This window comes from Nelumbo nucifera, chromosome 2, assembly GCF_055504915.1.
Source record: "Nelumbo nucifera cultivar China Antique chromosome 2, China Antique-T2T, whole genome shotgun sequence".
In the NCBI taxonomy this organism is placed as follows: Eukaryota; Viridiplantae; Streptophyta; class Magnoliopsida; order Proteales; family Nelumbonaceae; genus Nelumbo; species Nelumbo nucifera.
In genome coordinates, this window is record NC_142650.1 from 10,716,895 (window position 1) to 10,739,547 (window position 22,653).

General features: G+C 35.6%; 2 protein-coding genes across 3 annotated transcripts in view; both read left to right on the forward strand.

Annotated features, from left to right (window-relative positions):
- Window positions 1–1,984, forward strand: part of F2KP (fructose-2,6-bisphosphatase) — a 47,180-nt gene extending 45,196 nt beyond the window's left edge. For both annotated transcript variants that reach the window (XM_088898045.1, XM_088898044.1), the window contains exons 20-23: window positions 961–1,029; window positions 1,139–1,202; window positions 1,292–1,357; window positions 1,659–1,984. In XM_088898045.1, the coding sequence (XP_088754171.1) occupies window positions 961–1,029; window positions 1,139–1,202; window positions 1,292–1,357; window positions 1,659–1,736 (277 nt within the window). In that variant the 3' untranslated portion in view covers window positions 1,737–1,984. The remainder of the gene's footprint in view (window positions 1–960; window positions 1,030–1,138; window positions 1,203–1,291; window positions 1,358–1,658) is intronic.
- A 12,278-nt stretch (window positions 1,985–14,262) lies between these two features.
- On the forward strand, window positions 14,263–18,171 carry LOC104597320 (receptor-like protein 7). Its single transcript, XM_010258798.3, has one exon. It carries the CDS (start codon window positions 14,554–14,556, stop codon window positions 17,962–17,964), a length of 3,411 nt encoding a protein of 1,136 aa, XP_010257100.1. The 5' UTR covers window positions 14,263–14,553; the 3' UTR covers window positions 17,965–18,171.
- The last annotated feature ends 4,482 nt before the right edge of the window (window positions 18,172–22,653 follow it).

Sequence of the window (22,653 nt, forward strand, 5' to 3'; positions counted from 1 at the left end):
TAAATGATACCAAACAACAATTTTTTGGTGATTTCTGGCTAATCGGCAAAAAAAAAAAAATCATCAACGATGCCAAACATTGCCTTAATTTACCAAAAAAAATACTTTTAGTTCAAAACTAAAGGGAACCTACTCTTTTTTTTATTCTTCCTATTTGTGATGACAAAAGAATCAAGAATATTTCCAAGCACAGTGTCGACTCCAAATATTTGTGGAAAATATTGGAAGCTTTTGATAAATTCACTGAGCCTTTTTACAGAAAGTGGGCATAGAGGATTATTTTTCAAAAAAATGGGGTAAAGAAAAAGTTAGGGTTTTGAATTTTTTGTGTTTGATACGGCAGAGGGTGGTCTTTGAAGGTCCAAGAAGAGATGTCTGGAATTGGTAGGGGAAACAAGTGTGGCCAGATCCCTGAGAGGGGCTGCACTAGATACCCTGCGGAGAGGGGTCAGGCCGGATGTAGTTTCTGTGATTTTCTCAGGTGGAGGGGGAGAGAGTGAGTCCTCTTTTACGTGGAATGAATGCTATTTATATTTTTCTCCTCTTCCGTTAAGTGCAAGGGTTTCTATAACCTTCTAGCAAGTAGCAACTATGGTTTCAGCTTGTCCATGCTCTTACACACAGGGGCAGAGCTAGGAATTTTTATTGAGGGGGGCCAAAAACTAGCAAGCATGGAGGGGGGGGGGGGGCATGTCTCCCCTCTGCCACCCCCTGGCTCTTCCCCTGAGAGAGAGAGAGAGAGAGTTCTTTTATGTGGAATGAGTGCTATTTATATTTTTCTCCTCTCTTCCTAAGTGGAAGGGTTTCTGTAACCTTCTAGCAACTATGATTTTTACCCGTCCATGCTCTTACACTATGGTATGGATTTTGGACGTGAGACATGAAGGATTCCACTGGACTTGTTTATTGTTTTGTCCGTCTCTGTCACTCGGGATTCTATGCTCTGTTCTCTAATTGCAGGTCCCGTAAGAAGGACAAACTGAGGTATCGTTATCCTCGCGGAGAATCTTACCTGGATGTTATCCAAAGGTTTGCAGCTTATTGGTTTTCAATTTCAATGGGTAGACATGTTGGTTCAAGTATTCTAATTCTGCTTCCCAGCTAATTCTGATAAATATATTTTAAAATATTAATGCAGACTAGAACCTGTAATTATTGAGCTTGAACGACAACGTGCACCTGTTGTAGTGATCTCTCACCAGGTTATACACATTGAATTAAATTGTAGCTTATTTTGAATTTTAATCAGTATTCGGCAGCCATATAACTGTACCATTTTGTTTCTATGTAGGCGGTACTGAGAGCATTATATGCATATTTTGCAGACAGGCCTTTAAAAGAAATTCCACATATTGAGGTAACCCGTACTGAAATGTTTTGGTGTTTTTTGTTCTGTTTAAAGACAAAAGGTGGGGATTGTTTCATATACATCGTGAAGCCACTAAATTTGGGTAATATCCATTGTTTGCATCCGTGAACATATCTAGTTTGGCATTGCCGATTTCTTTCATCCTGTGAACGTTTCTTGCAACATACTAGATGGAAGTTTAAAGAAAATCATATTACTAGGAAAAAAGGATTGGATGGTATTTGAGTACTTTGACCGCACATCATGATATATACTGTGGTCCTAACCAGCACAGTTTTTCCATTTTCAGGTACCACTTCATACCATAATTGAGATACAAATGGGAGTTAGTGGTGTCCAAGAGAAAAGATACAAGCTCATGGACTGACTTTGTTTCAAGACATCTATGTTTTGTTGCATAATGATACCGCAAACCCCGAAAGTCCAGGAGGCAATACCATAGCAGTTCTCTGTTCTTTTAATATTTTATTGATTGACAAGATGCTAGATTAGATAAAATGTATTTCACTGTTTCTATTCATCACAACCTTTTCCACAAGGGTTTTACACTGTTGAAATGAATACATTTTTTCTGATTTTAATATTAAATCATTCAAGAGGATTGATTTCTGTTGATATTTTAAATCTGAATGATTAATTGGCACAACTTATAGGATTTGGGATTAAATCATTTTCTAATTTTAGCCAAAATTCCAAGTATCAGTATCACAAGGAGGCAATTTTAAGAGACATGTTAATATATACGCTTAGGAATTGCTAGGACACGGTGGAAAAAAATTTAAGATACACACATGAATATGGTAGGGAAACCCAAATAAATCTTAAAAATACATCACTAAGTTTCACCGCTCAATTGGCCGTAAGCCTGTAAATAAGATAAAAGAATGGTAAATCTATTGTACATCAACTGTAATTTTATAAGTTATGATGGAAATAGGTAATCAATTATTGCTGCGTCTACATCATTTTAGTATGGGTACTAGAAAAGATCAATTCAATGCATGGGGCCGGTGTTAAAAAGATGCCATGTTATGTTACATTTCTTAATTGAATTGGCTGTGCCTGAGTTTGATTAGCTGTGCGTGAGCTTAATAGAAGTCTTATATTTAATTTTTATACTAGTGGAGACACGTGTGATGTACGAGATTTATTAAGAGAAAGTTAAATGATAAAAATGGTCATATATTAAAATATCCCTTATAGTTTTGTGGATTTACTAAAGTTTATTTTATCGTTAGCATTTTACTAAAACACTACTTATAATTTGCAATGGATTTAACCAATCTTCCATTAGATGATAGTGGAAAATGACAGTGTTGACCCTAATGTTCATTTAAATAAATTTAATCAAAAGAAAATAAAAATAAAACTACCATTTTTGCCCTTAATAAGACATGGACAACCACTCTATTGGTTACATTTGTTCAACTTTGTTTTTTATACAAAAAAAGTGTTAGGGGCATTTTTGGAATAAAAAATCATGGGCCTAAGGGCAAAACAAACACTCCTTAATGAAATCGTGGGCCTAAAGTCCCGACCTCGATTCTGAAATTAACCCCTATCCCTCGATCCCTGATGGGGATGGGTTCCCCATGGGGACCCGAATTCCCAAAATGTTTTCAGAATATAGTATTTTTTAAAATAAATAAAAATTTTAAATTATAAATAATGTTTTAAATATGTTTTGATATATATATATATATATATAATATAAATAATATAATAGTATATTTAATATAAATAACATTTAATACACACACATATATACATATATATATATATATGTGTGTGTGTGTGTGTGTGTGTGTGTGTGTGTGTGTATGTATATATATATATATATGGGGATTCCTATTAATCCTCATCCCCGCCCCCGCCCCCGCCTCGCCAAAACAATCCCCATCCCCAGCCCCATTGGGTCGGGGAAGTCAGGTCCCCATCAGAGATTGAAAAATTGTCATCCCTAAAAGTGTGTTCTAATAAACGACCCTAATAGAAACACATAAGAGTATACAATTGTTTTATATTTTTAACTTTTTAAATAATTAGTAATTATTCATATTTTATATACTACTTTTAACAAAATAATACAAAAATAACAATATTTAATTTTAGTTAGGTTTATTTATCAAACTGAAGAAACCAACCAACCCAATTAACTCGACTCGAGTTGGTTGGTTTTCTAGTATTTTAGGTTGGCTTTGGTTCAAAAATTTCCCAACTCAACCAAATTGGATCAGTTTCACTTTGGCCATTTGTAAACCGACCAAAATCGAATGATCTAACCATGTATATATATTAATATTTTATATTTTAAATATAATTTTTAATATGAAAAAGTGAGAATTTTCCCATATATCAGTCTAAAATGTTTTATATCATAAATCTAATTTTTAAATTTATTATTTAATAATTGCACTATAATTTTTAAAATAAAATAAAATTTTTAAGTTTAAATCTTTTGAATGGACTGACCAAACCAAAAAATTGACCCAAACCAATACAACTTGAGTGGGTCGGTTTTCACAAAAGGTTAGTCGGTTTCAGCTAACCAACTCCCTAACCTGATCAAGTCAATTTAGTTGGCCAAATAGCCTATGACCGCACCGAACCAACTCATGATCACTCATAATTTCAACTAAACTAATAGTCTTATCTCTAATAAATAGCAATAGTTTAATCTCCCATAAATATTGAAAATTTATAGCAAAAATACACAAATTTTGAAAATATATTAATAATGAAAACTACAATAACTACAAAAAATACAATAAGTACTAAAAATATATTAACTTAGTCAATAAATAGTATAATCTCAAATAATAGTTTAATCTCTACTAAATATTAATCAATAACTTATAGCAAAAACACAATAAATACAATAAGTACAATAAATTAAATATAAAATTTTCAATAATAGTAATTTAATCTTCAATAATTATTGAAAGTTTTCTATTAAATAACTTAACAAAATAAATTTATACATACTTATTTAAAATACATTTATCACAAAAGACAATAAATATTAATTTTAGTATATATAATTATATAATAAATATAGATTAAGATTTTAAAATTATTATTAATAAATATGATTTTTTTAAAGTTATTTTCTCGAATTATTACTTGATATAAGTGAAATTAATTATTTACAATATTATGTAAAAATATTAAATTATTATTAATTTCAATATTATGTTATAGTTATTTTTCTACTTTATATATATATAATTTTAAATTTATTACATAATTTATTTATTTTAACTATTTAAAATCTAGTTATGTTAAATATTTTGTTATTTAAATACTTAAATAACTATTTAAAATCTAGTTATGATAAATATTTATTTCATAATTTCGTTATTTTAACTATTTAAAATCTAGTTATGATAAATATTTTAATAATCTATAAAATATTTAAAATTTTATTATTTGAATTTTATTTATTTAAAGCTATTACATATTATTAAATATTTAGAAAACATTTAAATTGATAATCCAGAAAAACATAATTTAAATTGGTAGTACATAATCTTGTGATATATTTTGTAAAATTATAAAATTATTTTTTGTGTTTTTAATAAATATTTTAAAGTTATTTTATAATTTTGCTAAAATATTTAAATAATTCTTAAATTTTTTAATCCAAACTTTCTTTAGATAGACATAGATAAAAAGTATGGGAGAGGATAAATAGGAATTAGAGATAATTTTGGAGATAAATAGGAATTCGAGATAAATTAGAAGATAAATAGGAATTAAATATAATTTTGGAGAAAGTGGGGGAGGTAGTTTAGGAGTCAATTTAGGAGAATAGATTATTTAGGTTAGTGGGAAAGTGCATTTTATTGGTTGTTTCAAAAATGACATGGAATTAAAAAATAAAAAATTCAAAAAGAGGTAAAAATAGATAAATAACTTCTCTCAAAGGAGAGACATGCTGACATGGCATGACCAATTTTAATATATATATATATATATATATATATATATATATATATATATATATATATATATATATATATTCTACGTGAGACACCTCTTTATTACGGAGTGAAACTTTTAAACAATCTCCCAGGAGAGATTAGTGGAAACATAATCACTCATTTTTAATGCGGTTATTAAATGAATCACTGTTTTGTAGAAACATAATTCCACGTTATAGAGACTTCTTTGTTTAATGTTTACCGAGTGAAACTTTTAAACAGTCTCAAAAGTGAGATCTATAGAAACTTAATCACCCGTTTAATTCGGTTATTAAATGAGTCATTTTTTAGAATTCGTGGAGGTGGGTGTGCTTTTTTGGGTTTGTAGTATAAGAATAATTTATTACTTATAAATAATCAAATCAAGTATTATTAATAGGTTACATTTATTAATTATATTGTTAATAAAGCATACTATGATAATTATTTTATTTATGAATAAAGTATATAATTAATTATAACTTAACTATTTGATAAATATAACATGAATTATCAAAAACTTTTAGTAAAATTAAAACTAAACAAAATTGTTAATTTTAAAATTAATATTTATTAATTTAAAACCCACTTAACTTTAGGGGTGCTTATTTTCAGTGTGGCCCTATATTAGCACAACAAACTAGGAATGACAACAGGGTGGGAATTATATTCCATCCCCAACCCCGACCCCCAAATCACCCCCCATCCCCGTCCCTGATCCCTGGTGGGGAAAGGAGTCCCCCCTCCATCATCCCTGTCGGAGACCCGAATCCCCGACGAGATATGTATGCACACATCCTGGATCATACTATGAAGGACTGAGAGTCTGAGATAGAGAGATTGAGACTGATAGAGAGAGAGAGAGAGAGAGAGAGAGAGGACCATTGCAAGAGTTGAGGTTGGTGACAAGAGAGAGAGAGTGCGACAGGCGACGACGATGGCAGTCAGGGACGATAGACGAAGGTTGAAGCGACGACGGTCGGTGAGTGGCGACAATGACTCTTCTTTGAGTAGCTCTTCTTTGTCACTCGAGTATCTCTGTCCTCTGTCCGATGTGTGACGGGCGAGTGGCTACAACGATGACGGTCAGTGAATCGGTGATCAGCGACAAAGACGAAGGAAGAGTGGAAGACGAAGGCACGAAGCTAGGGACCTAGGGTTCAAAGATAGAGTTCTCTCTTCTCTCTGTCGAAGTGTTTTGTGTTTTATGTCGAGGGTTTTAATATTTCACTATTTTTTAAGTTTTAATCTTTTAAAAAAATGAATAATAATTATTATAGTTATATAATATTATATATATTAATCGGGGATGGGTCAGGGTGGGGATTGCATTCCCCATCCTCGTCCTCGAACCCGATCAGGGATTCAGGGGTAGCCCCATCCCCGACCCTGACCCCGACCCCGCCAAGGTACCCCTCCGTCCCCAACCCCGTCGGGTCGGGGAGCTTGGGTACCCATCAGGGACGGGGAAAATTGCCACCCCTACAACAAACTGCAAAGCTGTGCTTGGGCCCAACAATTCAAGTTTGGTCCAAGCCCCGTATGTCTTAGACATATTTATATTATTTATACATACTTATACTACATATGATATATGATGATTTATATTATAAAATGTATAAAATAATTTTATATACATATCATATGACATATAATATAAAATATTAAGCTCCGTTTGATTTACAATTGTAATCAGAATCGGAATAGGAATGATCTATTCCCAGAGTCTATTTGGTTCAAACAAGAAAGGAAAACGAGAATTAGAATTAGAAGGAATGGGATTTCATTCTTAAGAAAGGGACCGGAAATGGCTATTCTCTCAAATAAAAAAATGCCATTCCAACAGGAATGGGAATGAAATTCTAATTCCACACAACCAACAGTTGGGATTGGAATGGGCTATTCCTTTTCCAATTCCAGACCCCTATTATCGTGAATCAAACAGGGCCTTATATGTATTCACTATTTTATACATAAAATTCTTAGGCTCAAATTTAAGCCCGGTCCTATTCAGGCCTAGGCTATTAGCCCTTATTACAATTGTTAAGCTAGGCGAAGCCCATGTAAGATTGGGTACGAGCTTTATGTTTTTGGCCTAAAATCCAAGTCTAGCCCAAGCATGGGCCATAGCCTTATTACATGTGCTAAGCCCAGCTTGAAGCCAAGTAGCCAACTTGGCTCCACCCATGATCATCACTACTTAAATTTTGTGTATTTTAATTATAATTAATAAAATAAAACAAGTATAATCAATAAATGTAAGAACAATAAACTAAAAATTATAATTAATAAAAATAATAAATATATTTAAAAAAGAATTCGATGATATGGAAAAGATATGATATCAAAAAAATATATGACCAGTCAACTAGAATCATTAACGTGGTAGTCAATTAGGTGCTATTTATTAAAATTCATGGATAGGTTTTGATTCGATAAAACTCTTTTCATATCATATTTTTTCCGCATCATAGATTTTCCCTTTAAAAGTTTTGTTGTAAGGCTCTTTTGTTACAATTACTACTAACAAAATCCATGCGGTCCGACTAGTTATTTGTTATTTTTGGAGATTCCTCACACATGACGCCTCACACCGACCTCACAGGCACATCCCATGGTGCATTGGGAACATTTTCCGTACTTAAAACATGTGTTATTTACGGGAGATGTTCACAATGCACGGTGGAATGTACATGTAAGGTGTGAGTCGCCCTCTGTGAAGAGCAGATGCCAATTCTTATTTCTGATGGAGAAGTCAAAAAGTCTAATATGCACTTACAGTCTGTGAAGAACTCTTTTGATGATTTTCAACCTTAGGAATAATAGTAACTACCCCCACTTACATCACCGCTGCAACCAGTCATCACCAATAGAACTCCGGTGCAAGAAGAAAAAAATTTCGGCCCCACAAGGAAGGAGCTCCAAGCTCTCTACAAGAACAATAAAATTCTGGCAAATGTGACTGACGCTCTCAATTCAAGGTTCTCTCAAGAGTGTATGCATTCCTTCTAAGTAGAACCTTTCACGTTATTGTCTCTTTGTTGATTTTATCCTTTCTTATATTCTTCAGGGTTTTTTGATCATGTTGAAGGAGGAATAGAAGATGTTAGAGAACCGACAACTGTGTCTGAAACCCACATTCTTCAGCAGAATCACCATAGAAGACGGAGAACCGATCTCTGGGTCTCCCTAAAGCTTGTCGCAAAGCCTCACTTACCAGAAATTCATTAAAGATCAGGCCATTTCGATCGAGAATGAACCCCCAAATTCTTTACCTTTCACTCAGACTCTCTGGATTAGAGGAAGAAAAACCGCTAATAGGAACAAGATAATGAAGACCCCAAGATGGTAAAGGCTCATCAGCAGTGTCAAGACAATGCATAGATGCTGAGGAAGAGGGTTCAGATTCATCGTGGAATATGTTTGAATTTGACAGAGAATTCATGTGGAGTGGACTTCTTATGGGCTTTGGAGGGGTAATGAGTATCCTTATGTTCACCCACAAAGGGAGGAAATGGTTTTTTGTCCCCTTTTAAATTACAATACTTTCAGAGTTTTGAGATTTGTTGGCTCCATTCCATATAAAATAAAATGGTAACTTTTGTGACTGTGAGTACTGAGGAGATGATTGAAATGCATTTGTGTTTTGTAGCACAAAGTGGGCCCCTCTCAGTCTAACTTTGAGATTTGTTAGCAGTCAAAAATGGGCCAAATTTAAGCCCACAACCCCTTGTCACCAACTCACCATACCAAGACTTCACATCCGCTAGGACCGCTACCAATCTGCCACCATGGCCCATGGGTGCGACACTTTCTTGCATCCCCCGAATTAAACAAGGACAGAACATCTATGGAAATAAAATTCAAAACATCATGTAATCATGCTTTTTCTATTTCCTAGCTAGTGATGGGTTTTGGTTTTCCTTTCCAAAATCCAAATGATCACCAAAAGATATATAATAGTTGGATCCAAGTCTAAGGTTTAAAGTATCGATACTGGGCGTATCGGCCTGTATCGGTACTCTTATTTTGTTTTTTGTTTTTAATTTTTTTTGAATCTGGTTCAAGGGGCCCTACCCTTTGAACCATTTACCGACCTGAAATACCCCTTGTAGAGGCAATATCGAAAAGGCTCCAATATAATACGTATCAACTAATACGGACCGATACATATCAATACTTTAAACCTTGATTGGATCATCTATTCAAACTCTAATGGGATATTTTTTCTGACTTTTCAGAAACCGAGTTAAAACATACCTTGAAATTTTAAAATAAACTTAAATATACCTTTCATCTAGGAAAGTTCACATGTAAACTCATTTAAAACATTTTTAAAATCCAATTTTGTCCTTCTATCTCCTTTAATAGATTTTTTTTTTCTGTCAAATAAAAGATTCTTATTTCCTCGTCTTACAATAATCCTGAATGCATTATGCAAGAGAGATGTCAATGCTAATCCAAGTCAAGATACTCCCTTATCTTGGACATTCATGAATTTAATTGATTTGTGAGGTTTCAATTTGAGTATGCATGGATCATCATCTTTTATCTAAAATGTGTCACTACGAGAAATTGCTATCATCCACATGTTCTTGCACTTGTCCTTCCGAGACTCACATTTGAACTTAGAGCCAATACATCACTGAATTCTGTCTTTCAGTACTGTGCACCATTTTCCTGCTCTATATTTCTTGGATTTTAAAGAGAATTTTCTTTTTATGAGGTCCACTTCTACATCACTTTAGAACACTCATCAAGGAAAGCCACAAAAGCTTATGAGGTCCACCCACTAACAGATGAAACAGTCAATAAAAAAGTTTGGAAAAGCACGGACAGATTTAATACAGATTTCTGAATTTTATTACAGAGCTATAAACATTTAAAATATCAAAAACCCCATTTTATACATCAATGTCTATTCATGAATTAGCATCAATTTCGAACTAATACCTATCCTAACTATACTTTGGACCTAAAAATTTTAACCATAGACTGAACCATCATTCTCCCATAAAATTTATTTTCTATTTAATTCTTTTTAAAAATTTGAAAATATATAAAAGATAAAACAGTTAAATATTCTATGATTTTGTCGAAACTCTAATACAGAGACATTTTGCACTGTATATATGATTAAGTGGCCAAGTAGCCGACGGTTTGGATTGAACACATCATCCTGCAGAAATGTGACAGTTTGCCCAGGTAACTTTTTTATCCGGATACTATATATAAAATAGTAATACAAGTTTAGGAGGATTTAAGCTTTAAATGAGTTATATTAAGAATAGCCAGAAAGTCATTTTTTGGCTTAATAAAGTATAATGTGGTTTTTCAAGTTTTTTTCCAAGCATAGCTAAGTTTTTTATGTAGGGTATAGGCGATAATGACTGTTCAGCCCATCATTAGAATTCTTAGTCCCTCATCTCGGAATTGATGTCAATATACGGATAGGTATTGGTGTTTAGGGTGGGGATATTTAACATTTTGAATTATTTTACAGTGTAATTCAAAATTCTGCAGGGAGGTGCAGTGTATTTTTCCGTAAAATCAGAAGCCGTTGTGTAAAAGCCCTCCCAAAGAAGCACTTAAGCTTTGAATAAGTGCTACTTTCACCGACTTGCTTTGATGAAATTAATTAGCCTGTTTGGCTCATACAAGTGTATTTCTAGCTTTTCAGGGTTTTCACCAAACACTAGGGGTGAGCATTCAGTTTATACGGTTAAAAACCGAATTGAATAAAAACTGAACTAAAAAAATTAAAGCCAAACCGAAATAACCAAAACTGAAAATTTTGATTCGGTTTTCGGTTATTTCGGTTAAAATCAAATTTTAATAATATATACTTTATTATATATTATAACATATAATAGATATTATGTATAAAATATATATTATGAAATCAAAATTTACTATATTATATGTTACAGATTATATATTATATATTATATATTATATATTATATATTATATATTATATATAATAATAGAAATTCGGTTAACCAAATTTTTAATTCTAAAAATTGAATTAACTGAACCAATTTAACTAAAAATCGAAAAGACCAAACCGAACAAATCGAAACCAAAATTTTTGGTTTGGTTTTTCAGTTTTAACCGAATAGTGCTCACCCTTATCAAACACGGCTTCTAGCTTTCTGTGAGAGGCATACCTTGCAACACTTTGAAACTGATGTGTGAAAAACCTCCCAAACAGGCACTAAAAGAAGTTTCACCAAAAATCCATTTTTTAACTGAAAAATAGCTCACCGGGACTTTTTAGAATTTTCACCAATTATTACTTATAATCTGTTAGGGTGGGGTCCACCAAAGCCAAAAACAATTGCTTGAAATCCAAGGTTTTTAAAACCAGACCGGACAGGGTACCGTTTTGGGTCTGGTTCCTAGGTCGAATAATCCGACCGTTTGGTTCGAACAGATGGCTCACTTTGACAACAAAATAAAAAATTAAAAAATTAAAAAAAAAACCTAAATAAATGGCCAAAACTCGTTCCTAGGTCGAATGGTTCGACAGTTCGACTGCTCGGGGTTAGTGGTTTGCTCACTAGATCAACGGTTTTTGGCCAAATAGTGGTTTTGGGGTAAAATAGAACCAATCAGATAACTAATTCCTGATTTTCCAGTCCGATCCAGTTTTGAAAACATTGCTGAAATCTTTTCCAAAAGGTTAAGAAATTAACCCACATTGATAGCCTATATGCAGTGTTTGGTGAAAATTTTAGAAAGCCTAGTTTAGTTTTCTTTTAGCCTCCCAAATGGACCCTGATTAAATAACCTAATTATTAAGGAATGTAGTGTTTTCAAAACTAGATCGGACTGGACGGTCAGATTGGAAAATTTGGGAACTGGTCACTTGACCGGTTCAGTTTCACCCAAAACCACTTTTTAGCCAAAAGTATTGATTTAGTCAGCAAACTGCTGACTCAGGTGGTTGAACCATCAATCTGGATAATGATTTTTGACTATTATTTATTATATATTATTTTTTATTTATTTGTCAGAATGGACCATCTATTCAGTCCAAACAATCAAACCGTTCGACCCGAAAACCAAACCCCAGAACGATTCGTTATTCAGCCCGGTTTTAAAAACGTTTGAGCGAAGGTGTCTCCAAAGTGACTCAATCCACTGTTGTTAACAAGACTTCCAATACTCATAGTTGAAATATACATATATTCAAGTAGTATGGTGTGGTCTCGAGGACAATAAGTTAATAGTAGGCAGGGTTGGTAGAACGGTTCGAAAACATCAAATTGTATTGGTGCATTTGTGGACATTATAACTCTGGTATTTTGTTTTCTTTCTTATTACATCTTAAACCAGAAGAATTCATTAAACAAATCTACATCAAATTAAATTAATAAAAAAGAAAGAAAAAAAACTAAACCTAAGGAAATGAACAAAATATAGGTGAAAACCTGATAACCTAAGGAAAAGAGCAATTGATTGATCCCATTTATTAAGGTGAGAGAGAAAAGATGGAGGAGGAGATAGGTAGGAGCTCTATGGTATGGTGATAGGACCCTCGAAAGAATACGTGAATGTACATCCGTTGTTTTTTGTGTTGAACTGAAGTATTATTAATCTTGTGGCCGACCATATATGGGGGGTGCTCGGTTCTATCATGTCGTCGTCTTCAGCATGAAACATAACAATCACCCTGTACTGTACATAGTAGAATATCTGGAAATGGAATCCCTGTATATCCCATCCCTTTGCCTTGACCAACAACACTAAAAGACTAGCTACCTAGGAATAACTTGATGAACACGGGGTTTACGATTAATATTCCCCTCACCCGCACTATTTGATCATTTTTTATTTATTCGGCAAGGTTCGAAGGTATCCAGTCGATACATATCATATCCAGGGAGGCTCCCCGATAATATTTTAGGGTTCAACACAGGTCTTAAATCGATCTCTCTAAAACAATTTAAAAAACCAAACAAACCCCAATAAAAACATATCAGACTGCATCAATATCTTAAACCTTATTTCTAAATACTTCTTATGAGATACGGTAAACGTGTAAGGCCATTGTTATGGTCAATAACAATGAGCACTATAACATGCATGCAGCATGTTCCATCCAGTCCACATCCATAGATAATGGCCTGTCTGTCTGTCTGTCTGGTCATGACTCATGACTCAGTGGCTTTTGTTTTTACGTTAGTCATCAGAGCAGCCTGCCAGGGAGACAAACACTATCGTCTTTTCTTTAATTATATAATTGTTGAGGTGGACCTAACTGAACCTGAAAACCCACAATTTATCCGTGTGAACAAAACTACTTTTAGTCATCATTATTTGCACCCAACTTAGTATTGAATTTTTGAAAGCTTCTATTATCTTTCTTTCATCTTATTATTTGTCACTATTCTTTCCCTGATTTGACATTTAAATGATGGGTCTTGACTTCTCATAACATTTATACCTCAACTCCAAACAGGTCGTCTAGCTCCATATGTTTAACTATGTTCTTTTTTACTTTTTAATTTTCTTTTGAAAATTTTATTAATCTTAACAAGGCCTACCCCCAGTTATATTAAAATTTCAAAAAATATATATATATATATATATATATATATATATATATATCAGATGACTTGAAGATAACTTTTACAAATATTAACATATCAGATGACTCTTTAATAATAAACATATAAAATTCAAACCAAAATAATTAATATTGACTTTACATTAGTAGTATCGGATAGGATTGAGAATTTGAGATAGATTCATATTCGATCCGGTTAAACCGGAATGAATTTGAACCGCTTAACCGGATTTGATTCGTATTCCATTTCGACGCCGCATTGTTTGACACTGACTCTCTATATATACAGAGAGCCGGTCAACTCTCTTCCCGGAAATCCACATAAAAAGTCTTGGAATTAATTATAGGAGAATGGCCAAGCAACAATCGCGTCGACTCCTCCTACTATATTCATTCTACTGTTCAACACTTCAACCAAACGCGTTTTTGTTCGGGTTCGACCTCCTCCTCCTCTCTCTCCCTGCTCCCTATTCTACTTGGTGCCGCCCCGAGCCCAATCCGGACCAGTTTGGTCGGCCACCACGACTCTACCCTGCCACCCACGAAGGTTAATGTTAATGGGTCTCCAATCTCCTAAACTCGTTACCCTATCTTAACTTTCTCAATCTCAGTCAGTCTCATGGGTGTTTCTCATCACATTCACCTCCAATGAGATTTCTACTACTGCTTTCATGGCTTCTCACCCTCCATTCTCTCTCTATTTTCCTCGGGACCAGTAATTTATCCGTCTATGGCATATGCCTGGATGATCAGCGCTCCTCGTTGCTTCAATTGAACAGAAACCTTTCTTTCTCAACTCCTCTTCGTGCTAATGTTGCTTCAAAGCTTGCCTCTTGGGATGCAAGCATCGATTGCTGTCAGTGGGGCGGTGTCACCTGCGATGAAGAGACCGGACATGTCATCTCTCTCGACCTTAGCAGCGAATTCATTTCCAGTGGAATTGATAATTCCAGCAGTCTATTTGAACTTGCATATCTCCAGAGCTTGAATTTGGCATACAACGCCTTCAATAATGTTCGGATTCCGTCTGGGTTTGGCAGGCTCCTTAATTTGACTCATCTCAATCTCTCCAACTCGGGCTTCGCAGGTCAAATTCCAATCGACTTCTTACAACTGACGAGGTTGGTTTCTCTTGATCTCTCCACATTATTCACCGGAGGCACATCTTTGAAACTTGAAAATCCAGATCTCAGAGCGCTTGTCCACAACCTTACAAGGTTGACAACTCTCCGTCTCGATGGAGTAAACATTTCGGCACAGGGACCCGAATGGTGCCAAGCCTTATCATCTGCACTTCCAAACCTGCAAGTGCTGAGCTTGTCTAATTGCCATATTTCAGGGCCTCTGGATTGTTCCCTTACGGGTCTTACTTCTCTCGCTGACATTCGTCTCGACCTGAATAGTATCTCTAGTAATATACCGGAGTGCTTTGCAAATTTCATGAATTTGACCTCCCTGCGCCTCACTTCTTGTGGGTTGACTGGGGAATTCCCGCAGCAGATTTTCCGACTACCGAAATTGCAGTCCCTCGATGTATCACTCAACCAGAATCTCAGTGTTTCTTTGCCGCCGGAATTACCCAACTATGGATCCCTTCGGAGCTTGGTGCTTTCCAACACAAAATTCAGCGGTAAGTTACCGGATTCCATTGGCAATCTCAGGTTGTTGTCCAATTTACAGATTGTGAGTAGCAGTTTGTATGGATCAATTCCGTCTTCATTGATCAAACTTGCCCAACTTGTTTCTTTGGACATGTCGTCTAATTACTTGAACGGATCAATTCCATCGTTGGGTTCGCTTGAGAATCTCACCCAAATAAACCTTTCCAACAATCGTTTGGCAGGTCCTATTTCCTCCATTCAGTGGGACAGACTTGGAAAACTTGTTAATCTTGACTTGCGAAACAATTCGCTCAGTGGAAGAATTCCATATTCACTCTTTGCCCTCCCATCACTAAGGAAGTTACAGCTCTCCCACAATCAACTTGTTGGTCGACTCGACGAATCTTCCAATGGATATTTGGCTCCCTTAGATACCCTGGATCTCAGTAGCAATAAGTTGGAAGGGCCGGTTCCCAAATCAATTTTTGGACTCCAGCGTCTTAGTATCCTCACCTTATCTTCCAACAATTTCAATGGCACGATGCAACTCGAAATGATTCAGAATCTAAAGAACCTTACAAGCCTTGATCTTTCCTATAACAGATTGTTAGTCGAGACTAGTGTTGATAATTCTACCTCGACGTCGTTCTCTAATTACCCCCGGATTACAACGTTAAAGTTGGCCTCCTGCAACCTGACAGAATTCCCCGAATTCCTGAAAACAAATAAATCAACATTGACCTTTCTAGATCTTTCTAATAACCGAATTCGCGGGGTTGTGCCTTCTTGGATTTGGAATATAAGCGATAGATCTCTTGCTTATCTAAATCTTTCTTTCAACATGTTGGAGCATCTGCAGCGACCGTTGCCCGACCTTACTTCTAGTTCGTTGGCCACCATTGACCTTCATTCCAACCAGCTCCAAGGGCCAATTCCAACTCTTTCAACACCATCTGCCATCTATTTGGATTACTCAAACAACAGCTTTAACTCCACAATCCCCGTTAATATTTCTTTGTGCTTAAACTTCACCATTTTCTTCTCTCTTTCAAGCAATAAACTTACGGGAGAAATACCTGCGTCCATATGCAACGCTAGTTATCTCCAAGTCCTTGATTTGTCTGATAACAATTTGAGCGGCAGGGTTCCTTCTTGTTTGGCTCATTTAACCAGTGGGGCACTGAGGGTACTGAATCTGGGACAGAATAAACTTAATGCAAGTATACCTGAACAATTTCCTGTTGGATGTGGCCTGAGGACGTTGGATCTCAATGGGAACAGATTGGAAGGACAGGTACCACAAACTCTTGGGAATTGCAAAATGCTGGAGGTTTTAGACCTTGGGGACAACGAGATCAATGACACGTTTCCCATTTGGTTGGGGAACATGACCCAGTTGCGGGTCCTGGTTCTACGATCCAACAGATTCCATGGGCACATCATGGAAAATTCAGCATGTAATGACATCTTCCGGGTGCTGCAGATCATTGATCTGTCTTCTAATAATTTTACAGGTGCTCTGCCCGTGCAATGCTTTAGATGCTGGCATGGGATGATGGTCGATGATAAGGATGGGAAGAGTGCAACATTGAAATTCAAGTTTTTTGATTTCAACAATCAAGTGTACTATCAGGATACTGTGAATGTTACCAGTAAAGGTCTAGAAGTGCAATTGGCGAAAATCCTAACCATCTACACTTCTATTGATTTGTCAAACAATAGATTCGATGGGAACATTCCTCCAGTGATTGGAAACCTCACTGCACTCCGCCTGCTCAACTTATCACACAATGCTTTCACAGGTGAAATTCCATCCTCTTTGGGGAATTTAGCGCAGCTGGAGTCGTTAGATCTCTCTCATAACCATCTGAATGGGAATATCCCTGTGCAGTTGGTAGGCTTAAATTTTCTTGCAATCTTCAATTTGTCGTGGAACAATCTTATGGGCATGATACCCAGCAGCAATCAGTTCCAGACCTTCTCCAATGATTCTTACCAGGGAAACGAAGGATTATGCGGGCCCCCTTTGTCGAAAAAATGCCAAGATTCAACAATTCCTCAGTCACTGATGTCTGAGGCTGTATTTGATTGGAAATTCATACTGACTGGATTGGGCTTCGGAGGAGGAGCAGGACTGGTAATTGGACCGTTAATGTTTTGGAAGAAAGGGAGGAAGTGGTTTGACCAACACATTGATAGAGTCATTCTCATGATTTTACCTTCAGCAGGATTACTTTGCAACATGTGTGATGTTGAGAGAATCGAGGCAGAAGAGACGATAGAAATGGAGCTTACAGAGATGGCAGGGGACTTTGATGACGACGATGAAGAAGAGAAAGAATGTCGGAGACGGTACTGTGTGTTCTGTTCTAAACTAGACATCAGTCTGACCAAGGTCATCCACAATCCCAATTGCTCCTGCCATACCCATAATATCTTATCACAAAGTTCTCTGTAAATCCGAATTTGCCAAACCCTGGAATTGGATTTTGAGCGTATCCTTTTTTTTTCTTCTGGTATTGTATATAAACACAAAACTGAGCGCCCCATGAGAGAGTTGGGGTGAGGAAACAACTTGGAGCCCTATATGTATTAGTTTCTGTAATTATCTTTACAAAGTATACAAACTCTGCTCTGCATAATTTATGAATCCCTTGTTGAAGGATATAGTTGTAATATGTATAACATGACAAATTGACGTAGCGCGATGGGGTCATTCCTTGCTGGAAGGCAGGCAGCTCGGATGTCGGCAGTTTGGATGTCGGTCTGCTACGTGGCCGAGTTAAACTATAAAAACTGTAAAAAAGTAGAATCAGATGTCGCAGGGTATTTTATTCAGTGTGGGTATTTCGATGCTTAAGTTAGCGAAGAGTTTTTATGGAGAACTTGATTGTTTTTAATGTTATTAAGAGAGTTAAATCGCACGTACCTTGTGAGGCTGGAGGCGATGCCCTTATATAGATAAACTGGCGTGAGCCTCACAAAACGTGTCCAAGATCACCAGGCCACATAACTTGGAGTCCGTTCTGCACCTGAAGATGGACTCCGTATAAGCTGATAAGGCTTATCCGGGTCCCTCCGATCCAGGCAGGATAAGGATAAGATCCATTGATGCACGACTTGATCCCAAAGAGATCAGAAACAACTGGCTCGTATCTAGAAGGAGATTACGTGGTGCTTCAATAGGTCAGTGTATGATGAGATGCTCGAGCCTCGGTCTTAACTAAATGACCCGAGGTACCAAGATAACTTGGACTGCTGAGGTGTTACAAAGTCAATAGGTTGCTCTACGTGTCATCATATCACAAGCCGGGCCAAATTATCTCTCATCACAAACAACCCAAGAGAATAAAACACCGATATGAACAGTAGTAAATCAATGCCAAGAAATATAGTAAATTGAAATGCAGATATGTTAACAGAGAGAACAGAAAATGTAGCAAAATAAACCAGAGAAACCAAACCGTTTATGTTACCACGTGATAATGTAGCTACCAACAAATAAGCATCCTTTGCAAGAAATTGTGAAATTAAATCTGCAGAGAAAGTAAGAAGAAAACGAATTGCGTTTAAGCTGAGACATGACAAATACCACTCTCCTACAAAGAAATGAGCCCCCGATGGTTGGTTTGATGTATAAACTCACCCGAAACAACAGCGAACCTATATACCATACCATATGTACACCTACAGGCTACAGCGCACACATCAAGGAAGAGGAAATATGTAGTAATATAGGTAAAGAGCAGAACGTTGAACAACGGTTTTCTTCTCTGTGACTGTTGTGCTCCTGTAAAATCCAAGCTAGCTCTCTTCTATTAACCTATCCTCAAAACCTCTCTTAAGAAATTGGGAGAAAAACAATGAGGGTCCGTTTGGTTTGCAGTCAGAAATGGAATCGGAATGGTCCATTTTCATAATCTATTTAGTTCAGACAGGAATTAAAATCAGTAGGAATGGGATTTTATTTTCAAGGGAGAGACAAGGAATGGCCATTCCCTTAAATGGGGGAATGTCATTCCTGCAGGAATGGGAATAGGATTTCAATTCCTCCCAGCCAAACAGTTGAAATCAGAATAATACATTCCGATTCTGATTCCAAACCCCTATTCCTGCAAATCAAACGGAACCTTAAAAGGCTCAGTTTGAAAGGAGTACAAGTACAAATATGTAAAACGCAAAATCTTATATTTTGTATGTATTTATAATCTTTCCAAACTGAGCCTACAACAAAAAATGAAAATTAGTTCAAGACTACCTTCACATCACGATACAATACAGCAGGCGGGTACTCTAATTTTGTTAGCTCAGCTCAGCAGCATAGCTCCATACACACCTTTATTTTATTTCCAGTTCACACTGTCTGTAAGATATATGGTAACTAATAATGAGGTCAAATGGAATTTCTTTCCTAGTCCACCTGGAATTGTGCAATACTTTCAACACGTCAAATGAAGATATAACAATGAAAAAAAAAATACTCTGCATTTTGTCAAGAAACAGAATATTTAGCAGAAATAAAGAATGCTTTGAAAAGCATCAACAAACCATAGTTTTTAAAAGCGATCCGGAGACCGAACCAGGTCGAACAGTATGACTGTTTGATTCAAATGATTAACTGCGCGGGTCAGTGGTTTGCTAACTAAAATAAACGGTTTTTATAAAAAATTCAATTTTGGGGAAAACTAGAACCGATCACCTGATCGATTTCCGATTTTTTTGGTCCGACCATCTAGTCCGGTCGATTTTAAAAACCATGCAACAAACAAACAAAACACCAAATTCTGTAAAAAGTGAGAGAAGCATATTCAGTGACTCCTTCCATTATTGAGTATTGACAAAGAGACGCGGATAGGAAAGAATCCAAAGCCTCGGCTTACTTTGACAATAATCCCATGTTAGAATTGAAGTTTCAGCTGATGCTTCCTGCCAGGCATACAATTCTCCCCTAGAGATGGTGTCAATGCACTGGTTTTGGGCTGAACTCCATCCGAATTAAAATCAATTCGAATGGAATGGATGGACCAAAAAGACATATTGAGTTGGATCCATTCAGAGATTTAATGGTCTAAAATATTTATTGGATTGGAGTCAACCTGATTCATCCGTAATGTATTTATGTTGGATTGTGCCAGATTGAACCATTATCTGGGCCTTGATAGAAGATAAGAATACAGGTGTCAATATACCAGGTTTGGATTGCAACAAATCTAAATGAAAAGGATTGATTTGAATTGATTGGATGGGTCGGATATTAAATTGGACTGGCCCAAAATGGTCCAAACTATTTACCAAAGTGGATCCATTTGTAATGGATTCATATGGATCAGATTGAATTGGTCCAAATTCGGTCCAATTGACACTTCCTACGGCCCTACCTAGAGAGTAGAGAGTGCGGAACTGGCTTAAATTCACTTCCAAACCATGCAGCCTCATGCACACACATGCAAGACATGATATTTAATTATTTTTCACATTTTGTCTTGTTGGGTCCATGCAGAAACAGAATGCAATGCAAGTGTTTGAAACGAGACTAAATCAGCCCCTCACAAGATTGCCCCCCACAATGTCCCACAACACATCCCTGTCGTGTATTGGGAACATCTCCTGATGATAATCCCATAAATGATGATGTCATCATCGGGAGATGTTTCCAATACATAGCGGAGATGTGTTGTGGGACGTTGTGGGGGGCAATCTTGTGGGGGGCTGATTTGAACTCATTTGAAACACCAACACCCATGAAACCCTAAACAGAATACCTAAATTAAGGTGGTGTTTGGTATGGTTTGCGATTATGAAATAAATGGTGCCATGTCATCGCAAAATCAGCATTTGTCCCATCATAGGGTTTTGTATGCATAATTGTGCATAACTTTTGGTCTTGATTTACATGTATATCAACCATTGGGTGAATTTTCATTTTAACGCTTCCCCCAATAGCTAAGCATTTTTTAATGTTTCACTAAGGTGGCGCCTAGTGATGCTTAATTGCCAACAAATTATAAGAGAGCGTTTGTCAAGTATTGGTTCTCAGTTTTGAAAAATAAAATACAGACACTTATTTAATAATCGGAAGCCAAGCCAAACATATAGGGGTGAGCATTATTCAGTTAAAATTGAAGAACCAAAAATTTCGGTTTTTGTTTTTTAATTTGGATTTTTTGATTTTTGGGTAATTTGGTTCGGTTAGTTCGATTTTTAGGAATTTGGGTTTTTGGTATCAGTTTTTATAGTTAGAAATTCAATTAATTGAAAAAACTGAATTAACTGAAATTCATTATATAATATGTAATATATAATATATAATATGCTATATATTTATATATTAATATATTATATATAATGTATTAGAATGAAATTCAATTTCATAATATATAATATTTTTATATATTAATTAAATTTGGTTTTTAACCAAAAATTTCAATTCTGGTTATTTCAGCTTTCTTGTAATTCAGTTTTAGTTCAATTTTCATCTTTTTTTATTTCAAATTTTAAATTTCGATTTATTCAATTCAGTTTTTAACCGAATAAATCAAATGCTCACCCTACAAACATACAAGTTAAATAACATCAAGTGGTCAGCTGCCGCGGATTAGGTTCCGCGTAAACCACTTTTCCTTCCCTGCAACCCCCTTTCTAATTAATTTATGAATTAGGTGTGGGACTATAATAGATTAGTGGCATCGTCAAACAAATGGGTCTCATTTTTTCCATAAATTGGCTATTTTGACGAATGGTTCTTCTCAGCTTTGGTTTGGGTACATCTTAGATCTTACATGGAGGTGTTTTGTCCAAATCAGAAATCACACTAACATACAAAATTGGCGCAATGTTTTCCCGTTTTCCCTGTTCTTTCTAGTTTTTTTCCTTTTTTTAATTTCAGAAATTATTACATACTTCATAAAAGAAAAATAAAGCCTCTATCAGCAATTCTTTGTTTTTTGAAGAAAAAAAAAAAAAAAAACTTGTACCAAGAATCACTATCTTATTTTTCAATGTTGGACAAGTCATAATCAAACCGATTACATTTGAGGCAGATTATATATTCATTTCAACAAGAACCTCTCCAATAGTTTTGAAAAATCCTGGCATTACCTCCATTCCATCATTTGTCCCATCCCAAAAACGTTGGTCTAAATATATG

Coding starts and splice junctions, on each gene's coding strand:
- LOC104597320 (XM_010258798.3), top strand. CDS start 14,554: ATGAGATTTCTACTACTGCTTTCATGGCTTCTCACCCTCCATTCTCTC.